At 55.6% G+C, this 21539-nt stretch overlaps 1 protein-coding gene across 6 annotated transcripts; it reads right to left on the bottom strand.

Annotated features, from left to right (window-relative positions):
- Window positions 1–1086: 1086 nt before the first annotated feature.
- On the bottom strand, window positions 1087–21053 carry DEF8 (differentially expressed in FDCP 8 homolog). Of its 6 annotated transcripts, none has more exons than XM_030925461.1 (13): window positions 20880–21053; window positions 20335–20553; window positions 15901–16037; window positions 15015–15112; window positions 12635–12784; window positions 11160–11301; window positions 8800–8964; window positions 7979–8106; window positions 7717–7830; window positions 6061–6141; window positions 5220–5360; window positions 4955–5064; window positions 1087–3346 (listed from the first exon to the last, which is right to left on the bottom strand). In XM_030925461.1, exons 1-13 carry the CDS (start codon window positions 20999–21001, stop codon window positions 3244–3246), a joined length of 1710 nt encoding a protein of 569 aa, XP_030781321.1. In that variant the 5' UTR covers window positions 21002–21053; the 3' UTR covers window positions 1087–3243. The 6 variants fall into 6 exon arrangements, with proteins under 6 accessions (XP_030781321.1, XP_010376778.1, XP_030781320.1 ...); XM_010378476.2 differs by having other exon boundaries at window positions 15901–16034; window positions 20457–20553; window positions 20880–20969; XM_030925460.1 differs by having other exon boundaries at window positions 5220–5309; window positions 15901–16034; window positions 20457–20553; window positions 20880–20969.
- Between the last annotated feature and the right edge of the window lie 486 nt (window positions 21054–21539).

Raw genomic sequence — 21539 nt, 5'->3', positions numbered from 1 at the left:
GGGAGGCGGAGCTTGCAGTGAGCTGAGATCGGCCACTGCACTCCAGCCCGGGCGACAGAGCGAGACTCCGTCTCAAAAAAAAAAAAAATGTAAGCAAAATAAAACTTTGCCATAGGAAAGAAAATACCACAAAGTCAAATGGCAATTCATAAAGAAAATATTTACATCTCACAAATAACAGGCTAATATCCCCAATATGTGAGAAACTCAGAAGATTAAGAAGAAAAAATACCAAGAACCCAATCGAAAAAATGGGCACATAATTCATAAATAAATTAGATCCTGAAACATATGAGAAGTTTGACCTCACTCATGATTAGAGAAATGCAAATTAAAATGACAAATAGACATTTCTCACACTGCATTGAAAGGTATGACCACACAATCTGCTGTTGAGGCTATAGGGTAATGGACATTGTCATACACTGCCGGTGGGAATGCCCTTTTGGAAGGACATCTGACACTGAGAAAAACTGATGCCTGGCCAGGCGCCATGGCTCACGCCTGTAATCCCAGCACTTTGGGAGGCCGAGGCAGGCAGATCACCTGAGGCCAGGAGTTTGAGACCAGCCTAGCCAACATGGTAAAACTGTCTCTACTAAAAATACAAAAAATTAGCTGGGTGTGGTGGCATGCACCTGTAGTCCCAGCTACTTGGGAGGCGGAGGCCGGAGAACAGCTTAAGCCCAGAGATGTTCAACAAGTCTGTGTGACACCACCACAGGTCGTTCTCCCAACCTGTAGTCCCAGCTACTCGGGAGGCGGAGGCCGGAGAACAGCTTAAGCCCAGAGATGTTCAACAAGTCTGTGTGACACCGCCACAGGTCGTTCTCCCAACCTGTAGTCCCAGCTACTCGGGAGGCGGAGGCCGGAGAACAGCTTAAGCCCAGAGATGTTCAACAAGTCTGTGTGACACCACCACAGGTCGTTCTCCCAACCGATCAGGACATGTTATTTCACCTCACGCCATAGTACATTCAATCCCACTGGATGGCAAAAGCTCTTTCCTAAGCCTGCAAATGGCTTGTATGTCAACAAACCAATTTCTCTTACTTTGTCCCCAATTCACCACACACACACCAGGCAAAAGGACATATATTTAATGAGACAGTGACAGCAGCATTGTTACAACTGGGCATCCCTCAGGCCAGCTTGGTCCCGTGCTGTGGGACCACCCATGGTGTGGGTGCTGGCGGTGCAAACTGGGTCCTTGCTGGGCTTTTCCTGCTGTGCTACAGACTCAGACAAAGACCTATACATGATTCTGTTTACAGACTGTGTCACCCAGAAGGGGCAGGTGGGGAAGATGCTGGGTGGCAGGTAAAAATAAAAGGGGCCAACCCTTTGTCCAGCAAATGCCAGCATAGTTTTTCTATGGACACAGTGATTTGTAACTTGAATAATGTGAAGTTGATTACACAGATTTCGGAATGGCTAATATCCATATGTGATGCATTCATGAGACGTGTGCAGACTTCGGGGTGTTGGGAAACAGCATTTGGCCTTTAACCCCCTCCTCAGCCCCAAAGAGGAAGGGGAAGCAGGACAGGAACCCACACTGTTGATCCAACCTCACATCACACTCTCTAAAGGACTCCAACATGTTCCCTGCTCACCTTGCCACCTGAGGTAGGTCAGTACCCCTGCCCCCATTTTCCAGATGGGGAAACCGAGGCAGAGCAGACAGTAAGAACCTTGCCTAAAGCCACCACAGTCGGAAGAGGACACCATCCCCTTCCTGATGACGGAGGGCAAAGAGGAGACCCTGCCACCTCTCCCGCTCCTGGAATGAGCCAGTGAGCTGGGTGGCCTTTCTGCTGGCTGAGGTGTCTCCTCTTGGGCTTCCTGGTCAAAGGGGACAAATATCCAAGCAGTGACATTCTCTGCCCACCATGTGTGCCAACCATGTGCACCAACAGCCAAGTGCAGTCCAGGGTGTGGGGGAAAAGGACAGGAGCACCCCCACTTCCCAAGGTAAAAGGCTGGGAAGCCATGTCCTGACATGTCCTCTCCTGAGGCCCCTCGTGGACCGCAGGATCTGTAAAGTGCAAACACCAAAGCCAAGTGTCCCCTCACCCAGAGCTGTAGTTTTCCTCTGCTGTCCAGGGGCCTCTGTCCTGTGGAGTGAGGGACCTCCCACACGCCCCTGCCCTGATCTTCCTGAATGGGCTGTCGAGCAAATACTCTCAGCTCTTGACCTCAGGCCCCCAAACAAAAGGCCACTGGCTGGTCATTTCCGAGCTATCTAGAGCCCTCCACAGGCAGCAGGACAGAGTTCCTCAGGCAAATCTGGTTCCAAGAAATGCCATCAGACCCCTGTAGGATCCCATCGCCTAACTGAAACCTCCCACAGTACACAGTCCCTGCTCCACACCTGGAGGCCAGGACACCCTCCTCAGGCTGGGGCCACGGCCTCCTAGCTTGGAGCACCAGGAAAGGAGCTGGGCCAAGGCAGGAGTGCCCAGCAGGGAAAAGCTCCATGGCCTCCTTCCCTGCTGCTGTACAGAAACAACAGGTAACCCCACTGAACTGACCACCCAATGAGGCCTTTGAATCTCAGGCCAGGGTAGAGGCAGGTCTACAGGTGACAACTGTGAACAGCCTCAGCTGGGGACAACCAGAAGTCCCCAAGGCGACGAGTGGCTGAAAGGGATAGAGCCTCCAGGCAGAGCCGAAACCCCACCGCAGGTGAGACCCAGCCCTTGGTGGGGTGTGTGCAGCCACAGCCTCAGGTGTTACTCAACACTCCTCTGTGTGTGCAGCCACAGCCTCAAGTGTTACGCAACACTCCTCGGTGTGTGCAGCCACAGCCTCAGGTGTTACTCAACACTCCTCTGCAGCTCTCTTGGGGTCTTGGCCTGATGAGTTTCCAGGGTGGCCAGGACGGGAGCTGTGGAATCTCTAGGGCCCAGATGCCCTGGTTCAGGGGTGTGGAAGGTTCTGTGCCATGGGGGAGGTGAGATGTCCCCCCAACTCCCTGCCCATTGGGGGAAGGATGGGGGCCACGCAAGGACCCCTCACAGCAGCACACCCAGGTGCGGCCGCCCCGAGTCCCAGCAAGCACCTGGGAGACAACGGTCCCTGACACTACCCACCCCCTCGGTCCTCGACACTGCCCACCCAGCAGGGGTGGAGGGGTCCAGGGGCCACACCCCAGGGGTCTCCAGAGCAGGACGAACAACTTGACGTTGGCAGGGTGGGTCCCAGCGGGCCAGGCAGGGTGCCCAGCACTCTTCCTCAGTGCTAGGCCTCCACGTCGGGACCTGGCTCCTGGAAGAGCGACTGCTTTCTCAGGCTGAGCCGGGCACACTTGGGGCACGTGGTGGAGTTGTCGTAGTAGCAGTCCCTGGGGGCAGAAACAGATTGGGGCTCTCTGCACAGGAAACTCCAGCACTGAAGCCCCGAAGCATCCTAGATCAGCTCCTGTCATCCCCTCTACAGCCACTACCAAAGGGCAGAATCGGGGTCTGCACCCAGATGCAAATGACTGTATGGCCGTGTGCAGAGCGCTTACCGGCGTGCAGATGTGGACCTCCAGGGGGTCCTCACGCTCCCTGCTATCCCCCGACCACACAGGTCCCAGTTCACACAGCTGAGGGGCTGAGCCCGGTAAGCCACGCCAGACTCAGAGCCCTTCCTCACGATTCCCAGCTGTTCCTATCCCAGTGTGCCTGGCACCTCCCCTGGCTCCCAAACTGTGCATCAGGGAACCCTGGGGCACTGCAGCCTAGTTCAAACTTTTAAACAGAACACAGTAGTAATTAACATCTGTCAGACACTGAGCAAACGACTAGCTCAAGTCAGTCAGTCTCAACCTTAGTTTCTGCCACAGTCCCATCTGTGTGACCCCGTAGCTCTGTAGAGCTGGGATTTCAGCAGTTGCTATGAAAAGTAGCAAATTCCAGACAAAAATCAGGGGACAGAAACTGCAGGGGAGTGTTCCCTCTGATTCCAGGTCTGGAAGATGTGCGGGGCCCAAAAGGTGCGCTCGTATCATGAGTAAGTAATCATACTTACTGAAGAATGAAATTAAAATGTTTTTCTTCTAATTTGTGTATACTATTTTTCCAAAGAGCCACTGAATCTTTAGGATATAAGTACTTCTAAAGTTGTTTGAACATAAATATTTTTCCCTGTTGGTCTAGTGGCTAGGAAAAAAAACAAGGAGAGCATAAGTACTTAATAAATCAAAGTGTTAGGAATTTCTTTTTTTTTTTTTGAGACGGAGTCACACTCTGTGGCCCAGGCTGGAGTGCAGTGGCCGGATCTCAGCTCACTGCAAGCTCCGCCTCCTGGGTTTATGCCATTCTCCTGCCTCAGCCTCCCCAGTAGCTGGGACTACAGGCGCCGCCACCTCGCCCGGCTAGTTCTTTGTATTTTTTAGTAGAGACGGGGTTTCACCAGGTTAGCCAGGATGGTCTCCATCTCCTGACCTTGTGATTCGCCCGTCTCGGCCTCCCAAAGTGCTGGGATTACAGGCTTGAGCCACCGCGCCCCTGCCAGGAATTTCTTTTGGCTTAGAAACACTTTGAAAAAATTACTGAGACATTAAAAGGTGACAGGAACTATAAGTTTGGGAATCTCTAGCCTATACTAACCCTGAAAGAGTGACTTCAATCCTAGTGAAGAAAGGGAGCAGCTGGGATGCTATGAACACATCCAAGACCAAGCTGGAGTTTCAGGGGCTGGTCCGGGATGGCCCTGGGGAGGGGCAGCCCCCTCATCCCCCAGGTGCTGCTCCTAAGGGAACTTCTCATTTAGTCACAGACATCAGGGTCTGACTTCGTATCTCAGGGTCAGCAAAGGCCCTATGAGTCAGAGTCTTTACGTCTCCCCTCTCTCGGGGTAGCAGTGCCAGCTCCCATGGCATCATCCTACCGGAGGCCAAGGGGCAGCTCCCCAGAGGACAGGGCAGAGCCCCAGCCCCTGAGTGCAGGGTGCAGGCCACACCCACCTGTGGAAGACGGCAGAGCAGTCAGTGCACACAGACGTGTGGCTGTCGAACGGGAACAGCACATCGCCCTCTCTGCAGAGCTCACACACGAAGCCCTTGGCCTGGCACCGCTGGGGGGAACAGTGTGGGGTTGGGTCACGAGCATGTCAGTGCCAGCCCCTCTGGGCACTCCAAGGCCAGGGACACACTGGGCTGGGTTGCTTCTCCTGCCAATCCCCCCTCAGGGCTGGGGTTGGAGAAAAGCGGCCCTCGGGCAGAGGCCCACCTCGCAGTCCAGCTTGATGTGCTTGGCGAAGAGCGTGTGGATCTCAGTGAGCGAGCAGCCCAGACGGCCAGCATGCACGTCCAGGAGGTCCTGGACAGAGTACATCTCGTCGTTCTCCACAAAATGCTGCCGATCCTGGAGCTGCCAAGTCCCAGCAGCTGTGACCCCTGCACTGGGGAGGGCCCCTCCCACTGCCCACCCATGGTCGCTCCAGTGGTCAGGGCCCGGGTGTCCACAGAGAAACGAGCTACAGAAGGGTCTGGGCCCCAGGAGAATCCAGGAGCCCCAAGAAGCCAACAGAGGACGATGGACCTGGGCCACATTTCCTGACCCGTGTAGCCGGGTCCACTCCCCAGTGCAGCCCCTCCCAGCCACACTGCATCCCCGTGTTCCCCACCCTTCCTTCTCTGTCTTGTCACACAGCTCACCACGCCAACACACAACTTATTTTTCTTGTCTTTCCTACTTGAAAGGCACTCTCTAAGGGCAAGCCTTACTGCCTTTTCGTTCACTGTTCCAGAATCTAGAACATCTGTATCTGTTGAATAAATGATTAGATGAACCTTGAAAATTGTTTTTGTGGTCAATCGGCCTGAGGAGGGCTGGGCTGGACCCACCCTATGGAGATTCACAGAAAGGCTACAGGTTTCCCGAACTGAACTAATGGGAGAACTCGTTCGTGGGCTGAACGCCTGTTTGCTTTGTTCCTCGGGACCATGGTGAGGAGACCCTCTGCTAAAGGCACTCCATGCACAAGCTGTCTGGAAAAGACCTGAGCCAGAGGTGCCTCACTGCCCTGGCTGCACTTCCCATCGGGCGCCAGTCCCGCTGGCAGTCTGACCTGCAGCAACAGACGAGCCTCCATGGCCTCCCTGCATGTGATGAAGTATGGCTTCATGAGCAGGATGTCCTGGCGCAGCTTCTGCAAACAAGGCGGGAGCAGGCAGGCCTCCTCAGCCAGGACACAGGGCTGCCCCTGTGTGGGACTCACAGGGAGCCCTGCTCACAGACGTCTCGCCTCACACCCGGGGCCACGACAGGGCCAGGAGGGGTTGGTTCCCCACGATGGGCTGAGATCTGAGTGCTTCACCAAAGCCCAAAATCACAGCTCCCAGGCTGGGCAGGACCGTGAGGCTCGCTTACCATGGCCCAGAAAACCCTCCGTTCCCTCTGCCCTCACCCAGCCCCACAGGCAGACAACTGTCTAGGAGCCAGCAGCCTCAGGACCAAGCCAAAGTTCCAGAGAAATCCCAGTTGCCTCCCCAGCCCTGGCCTTGGCAACTCAACTTGCTGCCACAGTTTCCTCCTGGGTAAAATGGGACCTGACTCCTTTCACCACCTCGTGTGAGACACCGTCACGTCCTGCCAGGACTGCAGCTCCCGTCTGCCCTCGGCTCCCGCCCTACTTCCTCCCTCACTGCTGGCTAAGAGAGTGGCCCCCAGCCATGCACAGCCATGGAGCACATGGAAGTGGCTGCCCTGCAGTGCGACTCAGCAGAGGACACATGCTAGAGCCAAAGACATGGCACAAAAAGAAAAAGAATGTAAATATCTTGGCCGGGCGCGGTGGCTCACGCCTGTAATCCCAGCACTTTGGGAAGCCGAGGCAGGTGGATCACAAGGTCAGGAGATTGAGACCATCCTGGCTAACGCGGTGAAACCCCGTCTCTACTAAAAAATACAAACAAACTAGCTGGGCGAGGTGGCGGGTGCCTGTAGTCCCAGCTACTCGGGAGGCTGAGGCAGGAGAATGGTGTGAACCTGGGAGGCGGAGCTTGCAGTGAACCGAGATCATGCCATTGCACTCCAGCCTGGGCGACAGAGCGAGACTCCATCTCAAAAAAAAAAAAAAACAATGTAAGGATCTCAAAAATGTACATTGATTTCATGTTGAAATAATATTTTGGATATACTGGGCTAAATAAAATATACTATTAAAATTAACTTCACTTATTTCTTTTTACTTTGAGACAGAGTTTCACTTTTGTTGCCCAGGCTGGAGTGCAGAGGCATGATCTCGGCTCACAACAACCTCCGCCTCCCGGGTTAAAGTGATTCTCCTGCATCAGCCTCACGAGTAGCTGGGATACAGGCGTGCGCCACCACACCTGGTTAATTTTGTATTTTTAGTAGAGATGGAGTTTCACCATGCTGGTCAGGCTTGTCTCGAACTCCTGACCTCAACTGATCCACCCACCTCGGCCTCCCAAAGTGCTGGGATTACAGACGTGAGTCACCGCACCCAGCTCTTTACTTTTTTAACATGGCTATTAGAAAATTTAATATTGCGTTCTTGCCTGGTATCAGATCACTACTGGACACGGTTCCAGCATCTTCAACCAAAAGGGCAGCCACGGTGCCCAGCTGACCCTAAGCAGGTGGCCTCCCTCCTCTACTCAGAACCTCCCATGGCCCAGAGGAGAAGAGGGTACTGGCCCAGCCCTAGGGCCCATCTGACACGGCGCCCCTGCCCCCCACTCCAGGGCTCCAGCCTCACGCGAATCTCCACCAGCTCCTCCACGTAGTTGAACAGCAGAGGGTTGATCTCCCGGAGCCTGAGCACGGGCCGAGACACCATCAGCGCCAGGTAGCGCATGCTGCAGCGAGATACCTGCGAGGCATGGCCGGGTGACACCTCTCACACCCACCCAGGGCCCGTGCAGCCAGCAGCACACACCCCGGGGTACAACGGCTCCACACCCCCATCTTCCTTCCTCCTCTCCCTCCCCAGTGGGATGCCCCCACCTTCCAACTCCCACCTTTCGAGGCTCAAAGTCCCAGTTGTGCACCACGCGTGCAGGGATGACAGCCAGGTCGTTCCAGTGGCAGTGGCTGCAGTAGTACTGGCCGGTGTAGTCACACTGCCTGGCCTCACTGGGCACACCCCCTGCAGGGTCAGAGGGGCCATGAGTGTCCCTGCCTCACCAAAGCCCCACTCAGCTTTCCAGCCTCATGGTCTGTCCTCCCATGGACCACAACCCTCAGGGAGAGAGCCAGCCAGGCCAAGGGTTCCCTCCTGACTCATCCTATCCTCAGTCACAAGATCTCAGGCAGTCCCAGCGTCTCACTGACCTGTTTTCTCATCAGTAAAATGAGATATAAACAGGGCCTCAGTGTAGGACTGCGGCAGAGACTTCATGAATTAACACCAGCAACTCTCTAGAAAAAAGAGCTGACACGCACGTGCATGACAACTGTGTGACTTCTCCCCGGTCCCCGTCTAGACTTTCCGTGCCGTGTGACTTCTCCCCGGTCCCCGTCTAGACTTTCTGTGCTGTGTGACTTCTCCCCGGTCCCCGTCTAGGAGGCTTTCACACAGGAAGGCGGAGGCTGGGTCCCAGCCCTCCAGGTGCTCCTCAGTGATCGGGGCGAGTTACAGAATGCCTGGAACCTCAGTCTGCTTCAGTGAGAAATGAAAAAATGGCAGCAACAGACCCTTATCACTTCCCAAGGATAACAAGCAGGGACTGCCCCAGGGCCTCACTCAGCTGTCTGACCTATGTGACCTTACACACCTGTGCACCCAGCTCCCCTGCCAGGAACAGCTCCCTCACCCTCTTCTCTCCCTGCCAACACTCACGCAGAGAGATGGGTGCCCGGCACTCGGCACAGCGGTAATCCTGGCTGTCCAGCCCTGTCTCAGGACAGATGTTCAGTTCGTATTCCGCTTGGTGGCTGACTTTGGAGCTCACACAGGGTTTGGAGATGAGGTTCAAGCACTTGCTGTGACAGCGGTAATAACACCCTAGAGTGGAGGGACACATGCTTCTCAAACGTGGGAAGGGGCCGGGCGCAGTGGTTCACGTCTGTAATCCCAGCGCTTTGGAAGGCCGAGACGGGCGGATCACGAGGTCAGGAGATCGAGACCATCCTGGCTAACATGGTGAAACCCCGTCTCTACTAAAAAATACAAAAAACTAGCCAGGCGAGGTGGCGGGCGCCTGTAGTCCCAGCTACTTGGGAGGCTGAGGCAGGAGAATGGCGTAAACCCAGGAGGCGGAGCTTGCAGTGAGCTGAGATCATGCCATTGCACTCTAGCCTGGGTGACAGAGCGAGACTCCGTCTCAAAAAAAAAAAGGGGGGGGAAGGGTGCACCTGCAGCCCAGGCCACCCTCAGCTGGCCTGCCCCCTCCCCATGGGTTCCATTCCGAGGCCCTGATCAATCTAAGACCTCCTGGCACCAAGGGAAGCCTTAGAACCTCAAAGATCCTCTTGTCCCTGGCCCGAGCCTTGCCCCAAAGGTGGCCCAGACCTTGTCCTCCAACTTGTCTCATGTGTCCAGTGCCAACCTGCCACTCCCAACGCCAGACCCAACCTGTCCAAATGGAACAAACGAAACCCCACCCTCCCTCCCAAGCCCCTCAGCTTCCCATCTCAGTTTCAGCAGCTCCACCCTTAAATATCATGAGTTACTCTGATAGGTTTCTATCTCTCTGTTTTTTGTTTGTTTTGTTTTGTACTTTTTAAGAGACAAGGTCTTGCTCTGTTGCCCAGGCTGGAGTTCAGTGGTGCAGTCAGAGCTCACTGCAGCCTCGAACTCCAGGGCTCAAGTGATCCTCCCATCTTTGCATCTGAAAGCCCTAGGATTACAGGTGAGGGCCACCGCACCCAGTCAGACAATTTTCTCATCTGTTACTTTCCATTTCCAAACCTTCAGCTGGCACTGCACTTAGATACTCCTTACTCCCACCACCTGTCCCAACCCAATCAGAGTCATCCTCCTCTCCTCAGTCACCTCCCTCTTCAGTCCAAGCTCAATCAGCAGGCAGGGTAACCTATTAAAGCCCAAGTATGTCCAGCACCCACTTGTGGCCCCCACTGCACTTAAAGAAAAGCCCTGACCACCCCTGAGCTCACCTCCCCTGACACAGAGCTGCAGCCACACCTGGATCTCTGCCTCTCCTCAAGGCACCGGACATATCAACCACGGAGTTGCCCCTCAGGCTTTGCACACACGGCTGCCCCCACCAGAACATTCCTCCCTAGATATTCTCTTGGCTTGTTCCCTGACCTTGAAGTTTTTGCTTAAAAGTCACATGATGGGCCAGGCCCGGTGGCTCAAGCCTGTAATCCCAGCACTTTGGGAAGCCGAGACGGGCGGATCACGAGGTCAGGAGATCGAGACCATCCTGGCTAACACGGTGAAACCCCGTCTCTACTAAAAAATACAAAAAACTAGCCAGCGACGAGGCGGGTGCCTGTAGTCCCAGCTACTCGGGAGGCTGAGACAGGAGAATGGCGTGAACCCGGGAGGCGGAGCTTGCAGTGAGCTGAGAGCCGGCCACTGCACTCCAGCCTGGGTGGCAGAGCAAGACTCCGTCTCAAAAAAAAAAAAAAAAAGTCACACGATGCCGGCCGGGCACGGTGGCTCATGCCTGTCATCCCAGCACTTTGGGAGGCCAAGGCAGGCGGATCACGAGGTCAGGAGATCGAGACCATCCTGGCGAACACAGTGAAACCCTGTCTCTACTAAAAATACAAAAAATTAGCCAGGCGTGGTGGCAGGCGCCTGTAGTCCCAGTTACTCCGGAGGCTGAGGCAGGAGAATGGCATGAACCCGGGAGGCGGAGCTTGCAGTGAGCTGAGATCCGGCCACTGCACTCCAGCCCGGGCAACAGAGCAAGACTCCGTCTCAAAAAAAAAAAAGTCACGTGATGCCTTTACATTCTGCCCTAAAGTCACATTCGCTTTACCTTAACACGTGCTAGTTCCTTTCCCTTTTTCTTCACTGTACAAACTGACACACCATGTAATTCACTAGTTTAATTCTCATCCAGAACAGCACTGTTCGATGCAGGCAGTACAACTGAGGAAATGTATATTTAGTTCATTTAACTTTGGCCACATTTGGCTAGTGACCACCACACTGGACAGCTCAGATCTGAACGTGAGCCCAGCGGAGTCTCTCATTCCTCACTCCTCATCTGGGTCTCGGCCCACCTGTGCAGGTGTACCAGGTCTGGATGAGCCCCCAGATGATGGTGTTACACTTGTCACAGGTCTGCTTGACACTCTTGCTCTTCTCCTTGTAGAAGCGGTGCTCAAGGAGCACTCGGATGTTTGGCTCATCCTCATTGGGGTCCTGCAGAGGGTGAGTCAGGGAGGGGTCACAGGTGAGCTGGGCTGAAGTTCCTTTCCCTTCGCACAAGCCCCTCAGCTTATTTCTTCCACGCACCATTTAGAGCAGAGATTGTGAGTTTCAGCATAATGCCACGTCCCTTTTCTCCCTTTCACAGTAAACAATGATCAGCTGGACAAGCACCACCAAGGTCACATGCTACCTTTCCCAGCATCCCTTGCTACCTTTCCCAGCATCCCTTGCTACCTTTCCCAGCATCCCTTGCAGCGACGTGCTGTGTGGGATTGCGCTGGGCCACGGGCATGTGAGCAGGAGCGACGCGGCCTCTCTGCCCCTCCCGCTTTCTGCTGGTTAGGTGCAGGGCAATGGAAAAGGAGGCCCTCTCCAACACCATTAGCTGCCATAGGGGCCCCAGACCACCCATGGGATTTTTATGTGAGGAAACGAACACATCTTCTCTAAGCCACTATGTTTTGGGGTTTTTTGTTACCACCAATTTACCTATTTCCTCACGAATATTCTACTTTCTGCATTCCCAGGGACTCATGAATCAGCACAGGGCACACAGGGCACCCAGGCCAAAGCACACACAGACCCAAGGACTGCATCAGGAACATCTGTGGCCTGGGGCCCCCACCTTCTTTTGTTGTCACCTTCAAGACACCACCCGTCCTTGTCCAGGTCATGTGGCTCACTCAGGGAGGAACTCAGCTCACCCTCTTGCCTCAGTGGGTAGGCACACAGCCCAGAACTAGCCAATCAGCCACTGTCATTGGGTAAGGGGTGGGCACACGACCCAGAACTGGCCAATCAGTCACCGTCATCAGGTCAGGGGTGGGCCCAGGACTGGCCAATGAAAGTCAGGCCTGAGGTTCCTGCTATGACCACTGAGAAAAGGCAGCTGTCATCTGCACAGGAGGCTCGGCTGCTGGAAAGCAAGGTGTGGTTGCCGGGACCATCTCTGCCACCGCACAGTTTTGGAAAGCCTACCTGAGGCTGGATCAGACACAGAAAGTCGAGTTGGGAGACAGCAAGATTCCTGACATTGGAGGACCTTCCAGTCACCAAGAAAATACATTTTTCTTTCTGCTTTAAGCTACTTAAGGTTGGGTTTGTGTTCCTTCCAACAGGAGGGTCTAGACTAACAGGGAAACTTCCCGCCGTGGGGTGACGGCCCGTCTTCCACCTTGCCTGTCTGGAGCCTTTCTACTTCAGCCCCTGTGGCCAAGAGGGAGACCACCACCTGAGAGGGATCCAGAGGCTGCAGGGTCCTCCTGGTTCCACAGTCCTGGCCTCGGCCCCAGGCTGCCCCACGGTGGGGCGGCCCCACACCCACCTTCAGCTCCTGGAGCTTCAGCCGGAGGTGGATGAGACGCACCACGGCATCCTTCTGCTTCTCGGACTGCTCGGGCAGCTCCAGAATCACCTGCTTGCACTCCTCGATCGCCTGCCGCAGCTGCTGGACGTCAGAGGCCAGGAACAGACCCTGCCCGGGTTGGGGGGCGGGGGCAGTCAAATACCCACCCTGCAGGATCTCCCTGTTAAGGCCCATCTGCCGAGACAGGCCCAGAGCAGACCCCGACACCCCTCACCCAGAGAAGGAAACTGAAGCCAGAGGGCACCGAGGACTTGCTCAAGGACAGGAAAGGTGGCAGCACAGTCAAGGTCCACCTGGTGCTGCACAGTCCCAGCCCGACCTGTCTGCCCACGGGCCTCTGAAAATCTAATGTTTGAAAGATGCTTTTCAAAAGACAACTTCCTTCTTTGAGAAATCCAGATGCTTTTTTTGTTACATCACTTCACTTACTTCTGAAGAGTTTCCTCTTGGAGGAAAGCTAGAGAAATGACATTTGCTGTTGTGAAGGAGAGTAAGTGGCCTCCAGCTTAACTGCCAAGCCCAGGCAGATGCCAAGAGCCAGTCCCAGCACTTCCGGCTGCTTTCGCCACATAATGACCAGGGGGCTCAGGGCCCAGCAAGGCCCCAGACTCAGAACACTCTGGTGCTCCTGGGGAAGACGGGATCAGGTCTCAGAGCTGGGGGCCTGGATCCTGCCCTCAGGAGCCATCCTCCTCCTCCAGGCTGCTGGGCTCTGAGACCCAGGCAAAGGGGAGGTGGCACCCTCCCCTCCCCCTTGCAGCTCAGTCTGTGGCCTAAAGGAAGTGCTCAAAATGTTGTAATACACGAAACAAGCTGAGTGCAGTGGGTCACACCTATAATGCCAGCACTTTGGGAGGCGGAGGTGGGTGGATCACTTGAGCTAAGGAGCCTGAGACCAGCCTGGGCAACAAAGCAAGACCCCGTGTCTATAAACAAAATTGAAAATTATCTGAGCATTGTAGTGCACACCTGTAGTCTCAGCTAATCAGGAAGCTGAGGTGGGAGGATCACTTGAGCCCAGGAGGTCGAGGCTGCAGTGAGCCATGATCACGCCACTGTACTCCAGATCAGGGGCAACAGAGAGAGAGACCTTATCTCAAGAAAAAGAAAAAAAAAAAAGACACGAAACACGCATATGAAGTCTCTCTTTTTTTTTTGAGACGGAGTCCCGCTCTGTCCCCCAGGCTGGAGCGGTGCAGCTACGCGATCTCGGCCCACTGCAACCTCCGCCTCCCAGGTTCAAACGATTCTCCTGCCTCAGCCTCCTGAGTAGCTGGGACTACAGGCACCTGCCACCACACCTGGCTAATTTTTTGTATTTTTAGTAGAGATGGGGTTTCACCATGTTAGCCAGGATGGTCTTGAACTCCTGACCTGGTGATCTGCCTACCTTAAAGTGCTGGGATTACAGACATGAGCCACCGTGCCTGGCCCAAATCATTTCAAAGTTACATTTCAATGTTACTGTAATGTTTCCCTCAAAAGTTGGAGATGGTTTGCACAAAAATAAAAGGTCTTCAAACTTTTTTTTTGAGACGGAGTCTCGTTCTGTTGCCCAGGCTGGAGTGCACTGGTCCAATCTCGGCTCACTGCAAGCTCCGCCTCCCGGGTTCATGCCATTCTCTTGCCTCAGCCTCCCGAGTAGCTGGGACTACAGGCACCCGCCACCACACCGGGCTAATTTTTTCTGTTTTTTAGTAGAGACCGGGTTTCACCGTGTTAGCCACGATGGCGTCAATCTCCTGACCTCGTGATCCGCCCGCCTCGGCCTCACAAAGTGCTGGGATTACAGGTGTGAGCCACCGCGCCCAGCCTCAAACTTTTTAAAAAAATCATTATAGCCTCCCCCTTTTCTTCTTCAACACAAGGCTTCCATGGAACAAAATACAGAACAAACAAGAGTGGCCCTGTAATACCGACTGGTCAGTAGGAGGAAGACAAGCAGCTTCCCCCTTACCTCCCACACCCTGACTCTCGGCAAGTCTATAGGACCTCAAGGACCCCAGAGGGAACCGACTCTCTGCACATTTGCTTCATGAAGACATGGAGCTCAGGGGATAGGAGAAGCCCCAGGTTCACGAACCCCAATCCCCAGCTGTCTCAACCTGCCTTCACTCAGGCTCTGAGGGTGGGGGTCTGTGGTGTCATGCAGGCCTCAGACTCAAAGCCAGGAGCCCCGGCTGAGGTGGGGGCTGCTGAGCCTGACAATGGAGTGAGGCTATACCCCAGCTCACAGGACGCCGTCCCGCCATCTGGGAGGGAGTGACATGGAAACCCCGGCCCTTCCTGCCTTGGGGGCTCCCTCAGTCCCTCTCCCCTTCCAGATCCGAAACCTTACCACAGGGCGGGAGAAGTGGTCCTCAGACAGGCCGAGATCCATCACGCGTTCAGGGCAGCGGAACTCTGGCTCCCCAGGGGGCAGCTCAGGCAGGGCCTCTAGGGGAAGACGGGGACAGGTGTGGAGGGTCAGCTGCTGCCTCCTGCCTCCCATCCCCTAGGGAGGAGCTGAGATAGCCAGGAGTGGGAAAGGGATTCAGGAAGCTGCACAGAAAGGAGGCACTGTGGGAGCTGGGCACCACTCAGAATCTGCACACCGTCCAGTTTGCATTCAGAGGAGCCCATAGCCTTGTGCAGACAGGAAAGAGACATTCGAAAGGAGGAGGTGGAATGATACTCACTGCCAAAAGGTCCTCGAGATAGCATGACAGAAACATCCCATTTCTAAGGCAGACACCTCATGGATGACCGTGGGGATTACAGAAAAACCACTGGATGGCTACATGGCAAAGTCCACCAACCCCAGTGTTGACTCCAGGCCGTCTTTGCAGCTGCCCCGCTCCAAGCACTCCCTGATGGCCTCATCTGCAGTTTCTAAGGCTCACGCCACCTTCTGACAAGGGAACCCAGAGCACGTTCCCTCGGCTAACCTCTCTGTCACTAGGTCTCAGCTGACCTCACTCAGCAAGTGTTCTCTGGGCACCTGCTGCGTGCTGGGCCCTAGGATACAGCGGGGACAGGTCAGGCACAAATCCTGCTCTTGGAGTGTGAATTCTAGCAGGGACACAGAAACAAACCACAGAACAGACGGGAAAAAGAAAAGAGCCAGCAGGTGACGGCTCCGTGGGAAAGTCAGGGCTGCACAGGAGGCAGCAGGAAGACGGGGGTGTCCACATACACGGTCAGAGACCTGCCCAGCTCCCACCCTGACTCCCACCAGCACCCACCTTCAGCAGTGATGTCCGGGGCCTCCTCCCCAGGGCCCTGCTCATGCTGTCTTGGCCCAGACTGCTTGTTGAAGGGGTTGAGGTGCGCCTGCCGGAACCGGGCCAGCTTCTCATCATATTCCATAGCATCCCACCTGAGGGCCAGGCAGGGCCAGGATGAGTCCCCAGGTACCAGGCTCACCACGGACCATCCCCTTTCCCCAACCACACTGGGGTGTCTGGGGTGAGGCTGGCCTCTTTCACTTCCCTAAAGTGGGTAGTCCTCACACCACAGCCTCAATCTTCAGCCTTTTCCTGAAACACCTCTGCTGCATCCTGCCCAGGCCCCCACTGGTGGTGTCGCCTTGGAAAGAGCTCACGGTGACAATGAGGGTCCCACGAGGGCATGTGGCCCATCTTCCTTCCCAGCACAGGGTCCTCTGGCCCGACATTGCAGAGCTCCAGCCCTAGAGCTACCTATGGGATCCTCTCTAGGCCTCAGCCCCAGATACTCACTCAGCCCCACTCTAGCTTGCTATCCACCTGCTCCTATGAGACAGACCTCCCAGAAATGGGTTCCTCCTTCCTGGGCCCCCAACCAAAAGTGCTTCCTTGTCAGAGCCTGAAACCACAGCCCCTGTCTCAGGACTCAGGGTTGGACACTTGGGGACAGTGCCAGGGCCCATTCCTCTCTGCCGCATGTGGGTGAGCAGGGCCCACCTTCCCCATGCCAGGAGTGGGGGATCTTGGGAGGGTTCCCTGCCAGCACACGGAGAAGCCCCCACAAATGCATCCAGGCTCTCTGGCCTGGGTTCTGATCATGGGATGAGCAACATGAGCTGAACCAGGCCCACGGCTCTGTGCCTCAGGAGCCCAGGAAACAGGCAGGAAGGGCCTAGTTCTCCGCGTGGCAGAAGCTAAGTATCAAGAACGCTCTTTTTCCACCCTGAGGCTCAGAAAATTGCAGAATGCACAGGGCTGACGGCTCCTGGCAGGGAGGAAGGGACTTTGGTTGGGGTGGGAGTAGAGGCAGTTTGCATGCAGCCCTCCCACATAACTTCCTGGGTCACATTCCTTAGCCTCTCTGCCTCCATTTCCCCATCCGTAATGGGCCATTGTGAGGGTGAAATGAGTTAACAGAGACTGAGCACAAAGTAAGCTCGCTGTAAGGTCTGTTGATGTTATAGGAAGTCGGAGGTGTCTTTTTAAAGTTGTTCAGTAACCGCATCAGTGTTAGTTATGCTTTCACTACACCTGTTACAGCCTGAAATAATTCACAAACAGAATAAACAATCCTATGATTTATCCTCTGCCCCTTCTCCCAAAAGAAAGAGAGGTGAGCCCAGAGGGGACGGCTCTGCTCAGAGTCACGCTGTGGCCTGGGGGAACTGGGATTTGAACTTGTTGCCTCACTGGCAGTGGGATAAGGAGGCCACCCCAGCTCCACATGACTACCCGGCAACTGGGCAAGACTCCACACCACCTATGGGACCTGTCCTGCCTGTTGTGCCTGTGGGGCAGGAGTGTGGGTTGGGCACCTGCACGCCAGCCTGAAAGGATCCAGCACCCATTGACAGGCTGCCCGTGGACCCAAACAGGGAGGCACCGGGAAGACACAAGGGGTGTGGGCCCCAGTCCCACCTCTTTCTCTTATTACCTGATGACTTTCGGTGGGTCACAGAGTCAGAGGCGGCCGCCCGATGCCAGGACCTCCCCAGTCTCCCAGGGAGCACCCAAGACACAGGAGAAATCAGGCCGTCCCAACATCACTCCTCCTTCTTCCTGAATGGGGAGCCTCATTTTTGTTTATCGCACAACTTCCCAGCCTCCCCAGCAGATACACTTAGTAAAGTGACTGAGAGTTCTGATGCTCTGGGCTTGAGAAGATCAGGCAGATCTGAGTGGCTCTGGGCTCCTGGTTTCACTGACACACACAAGTCCTTACCCCTCCATCCACCCCAGGAAGTACGTGTTCTCCCTGATTTATAGGCAAGAAAATGGAGAACCAGAGACTCAATCAGGGCTATCTGAAAATAACAGTAACGGGCCAGGTGTGGTAGCTCACACCTATAATCCCAGAACTCTGGACAGCCAAGGCAGGAGGACGGCATTAGGCCAGGCCCAATGCAGTGAGGACCCATCTCTATTAAATTTTACATAAATATGGGCCGGGCACAGTGGCTCACACCTGTAATCCCAGCATTTTGGGAGGCCAAGGCGGGTGGATCACGAGGTCAGGAGATCAAGACCATCCTGGCCAACATGGTCTCTACTAAAATACAAAAAATTAGCTGGGCGTGGTGGCGGGCGCCTGTAGTCCCAGCTACTCGGGAGGCTGAGACAGGAGAATGGCGTGAACCCGGGAGGCGGAGGCTGCAGTGAGCCGAGATTGAGCCACTGCACTCCAGCCTGGGCAATAGAGCGAGATTCCACCTCAAAAAAAAAAAAAAAAAAGATTCTGACTGATGATCCCAATAGTCTCATGGTAACAAGACAGACACGCCCAACTTGAAACCCAGCTCTGCCAGCTCCTAGCTGCGTGACCTTGGGTAAGTAGATAAACCTTTCTCTGCCTCCATTCTCTCATGTCTCAAATGGGGATTACAATAGTACCATACAGGGTTATTATCAAGATTAAAGTAGTTAATACTAAGTTCAGAGAACACTGGCCAGCACATAGTAAGCACCCAATAAATACTGATTACGACTTATCATTATTACTTTTTTTTTTTTGAGACAGGGTGTTGCTCTGTCACCCAGGCGGGAGTGCAGTGGTGCAATCATAGCTCACTGCAGCCTCAAGCTCCTGGGCTTAAGGGGTCCTCCCATATTAGCCTCCCAAGTAGCTGGAACTCCAGATGTGTGCCACCATACTCAGCTAATGTTTTTTAACTTTTTGTAGAGACGGAGTCTCGCTCTGATGCCCAGGCTGGTCTGGAACACCTAACCTCAGGTGATCTGCCTGCCTCAGCCTCCCAAAGTGCTGGGATTATAGGTAGGAGCCACCACGCCTGGCCTAGTATCATTACTTTTAAGAATCATGGCTGGGCGCAGCCAGACACAGTGGCTCACACCTGTAATCCCAGCACTTTGGGAGGCCCAGGCGTGCGGATCACAAGGTCAGGAGATTGAGACTATCCTGGCTAACATGGTGAAACCCCGTCTCTACTAAAAATATAAAAAAATAAGCCAGGCGTGGTGGTGGGTGCCTGTAGTCCCAGCTACTCGGGAGGCTGAGGCGGGAGAATGGCGTGAACCTGGGAGGCAGAGCTGGCAGTGAGCCGAGATCACACCACTGCACTCCAGCGTGGGGGACAGAGCGAGACTCCGTCTCAAAAAAAAAAAAAAAGAATCATGGTCGGGCATAGTGGCTCACTTTGGGAGGCTGAGGCGGGTGGATCATTTGAGGTCAAGAGTTCAAAACCAGCCTGACCAACATGGTGAAACCCTGTCTCTACTAAAAATACAAACAAATTAGCTGGGCATGGTGGTGCACACCTGTAATCCAGCTACTCGGGAAGCCGAGGCAAGAGAATCGCTTGAACATGGGAGGTGGAGGTTGCTGTGAGCTGAGATTGTGCCACTGCACTTCAGCCTGGGCAACACAGCAAAACTCCATCTCAAAAAAAATAAAAATAAATAAATAAAAATAAATCAGCCCTGATTTAGACTCTGGTTCTCCATTTTCCTGCCTATAAATCGGGGGGAACACCTACTTTCTGGGGTGGATGGAAGGCCTAAGGACTTGTAGATGATGTCAGTGAAGCCAGGAGCCCAGAGCTGCTCAGAACAGACTGGCACTGTCGTCACATATGGTGACCAGCCCAGGAAAAAGGGTGCAGGAGCTACACCTGGGGCAGCCCCTGGAAACCTCCTGCTGTGTAAAACACGGCCAGAGGAGCGTCAAAGCAGGCACGCTGGCACGGACACCTCTGCTCTGCCCAGCAGCTGTACTCTAGGCTACGAGCTCTCCTCTGGGCTGTGAAAAAAAGGCATCTTTTATTTGCCTATTTACTGAGAGTCAGTGCCAGCCCCAGGCCTGGCGCATGGGCAGGGGATGAATGAGGGGAGGCCTTTGGCCTCACAGCCTTAGCATCTCCCCACACGCTGACCTGGGGATGCTGGCCGCAGTGGCCGACCCTGAGCAGAATGCCAGCCTGCCCTTCCCACCAGGCTCACCCACCAGTTCTGCACCCAGATGTCGGACTTGGCCTCAGAAAGGAGCAGGCAGGAAGTAGGAGAATGAAAGCAGAGGTCCGGCCACCCCCGGCCCCTCCTCTAGAGCCCATTGCTCTGAGGTCCGGCCACCCCCGGCCCCTCCTCTAGAGCCCATTGCTCTCATGGGGAGGACTCCACAACTTAGCACTGAAAGGAAACAGAAGAACAGCCGGCGGGGCTCCGGGACACAGAGGGACCCTGGGCTGAAGCTCAGGACACTCCGGATGCATGGAGCTGGCCTCCCGCGTCCTGCCCGCGGTGTGACCACCAGGAAGTGGTGTCATCACTGCAGCTGCCACCCCCAGAACCTGAGAAGTCACCGCGGTGTGCGGAGTCAACAGCACCCTGTCTGCCCATACCTGGATCGCCTGCCAGGGCCCAGGGGCTCTCAGGGACAGGACGGTCATTCCTCTAGGGCTGCTTGCCACGGAAGCCTGGCCGTGGGTTCGCCACCTGCTGCAGGGAGAAGCCACCCCAGGACTGTGCCTCCCCCACCTACCACACCCGCAGGAGCTCGCTCGGGGTACCCTGGTGTCCCGGGCTCCTCGCGGGGCAGGTCTGTCCCACCCCCCCATTCCACAGATGGGGAAACTGAGGCTCGGAGCAGCCCAGGAAGGGGACACAGCCACGCAGGTCCCCTGGGCCGCCCGGGTGCCCCGCACGTAGCTGGTGTGGACGCCGGAGCAGCGGCGGGTCCCCGGGGTGGGGCGGCCGAGGTCTCGAGGCCCCGCGCCGGGCGGGCCGCCCTCCCAGCCCGTCCCCGCCAGCCCCGTGCCGCTCACCTGACCGCCGCCGCGCCGCCCCGCATCTGCCCGGCCTCCCGGCTGCGCTGGATCCGCTCGGCCGCCTCGCTGCGCTGATCCGCCCGGCGCCCGCTGCTGCCGCCTCCGGCGCGGAGGTTCATGGCACGCGGGCCCCGCGTCTGCGAGCCCCGGAGTCCGCCCGGCCCGCGCCCCTGGGCCGGGGCTGCCTGGCCTGGGTTTCCTGTCACCACAAAAGGTCTGGCTGAAATCCAAGCCACAACACGTTTAAAAAAAAAAAACAGGTGGCTTTTAACTTTTTTTTTTTTTAACCCCAGCGGTTGAGGAGAAAAAAGGAACAGAGAACCAGCGTGTGCGGGCAGCTTGCGGGTTGCCACCTGCAGGGCCCGGCGGGGGTTTCACGGCTGGAGAGCGCGGGGCTCCGTGCGGCTCCACCCTCTTTACGGAGGACACGGCCACGCTGCGCTTAGGAGGCTCCTCCATGGAGGCGCCGGGCAGCGGGACTTCGGAGGCAGCTGGTGTCTGTGGGCCCTGGCATCGTTCCTGCTGTCCTGCTGTTTATACACAGAGCAGGCCTGCTGCTCCCCGCCCCCATATCCCTACTCTTACACTTCTCAGCTGGAAGATTCTTCACCTGTCCCCGCTTGTGCCCGCAGGGAGGAGCTGAGGACAGATGAAAGC

Source organism: Rhinopithecus roxellana, chromosome 20, assembly GCF_007565055.1.
Source record: "Rhinopithecus roxellana isolate Shanxi Qingling chromosome 20, ASM756505v1, whole genome shotgun sequence".
Taxonomy (NCBI): Eukaryota; Metazoa; Chordata; class Mammalia; order Primates; family Cercopithecidae; genus Rhinopithecus; species Rhinopithecus roxellana.
Note: the sequence above shows the minus strand (reverse complement) of the source record. Positions and strands in the feature narration are given on the sequence as shown.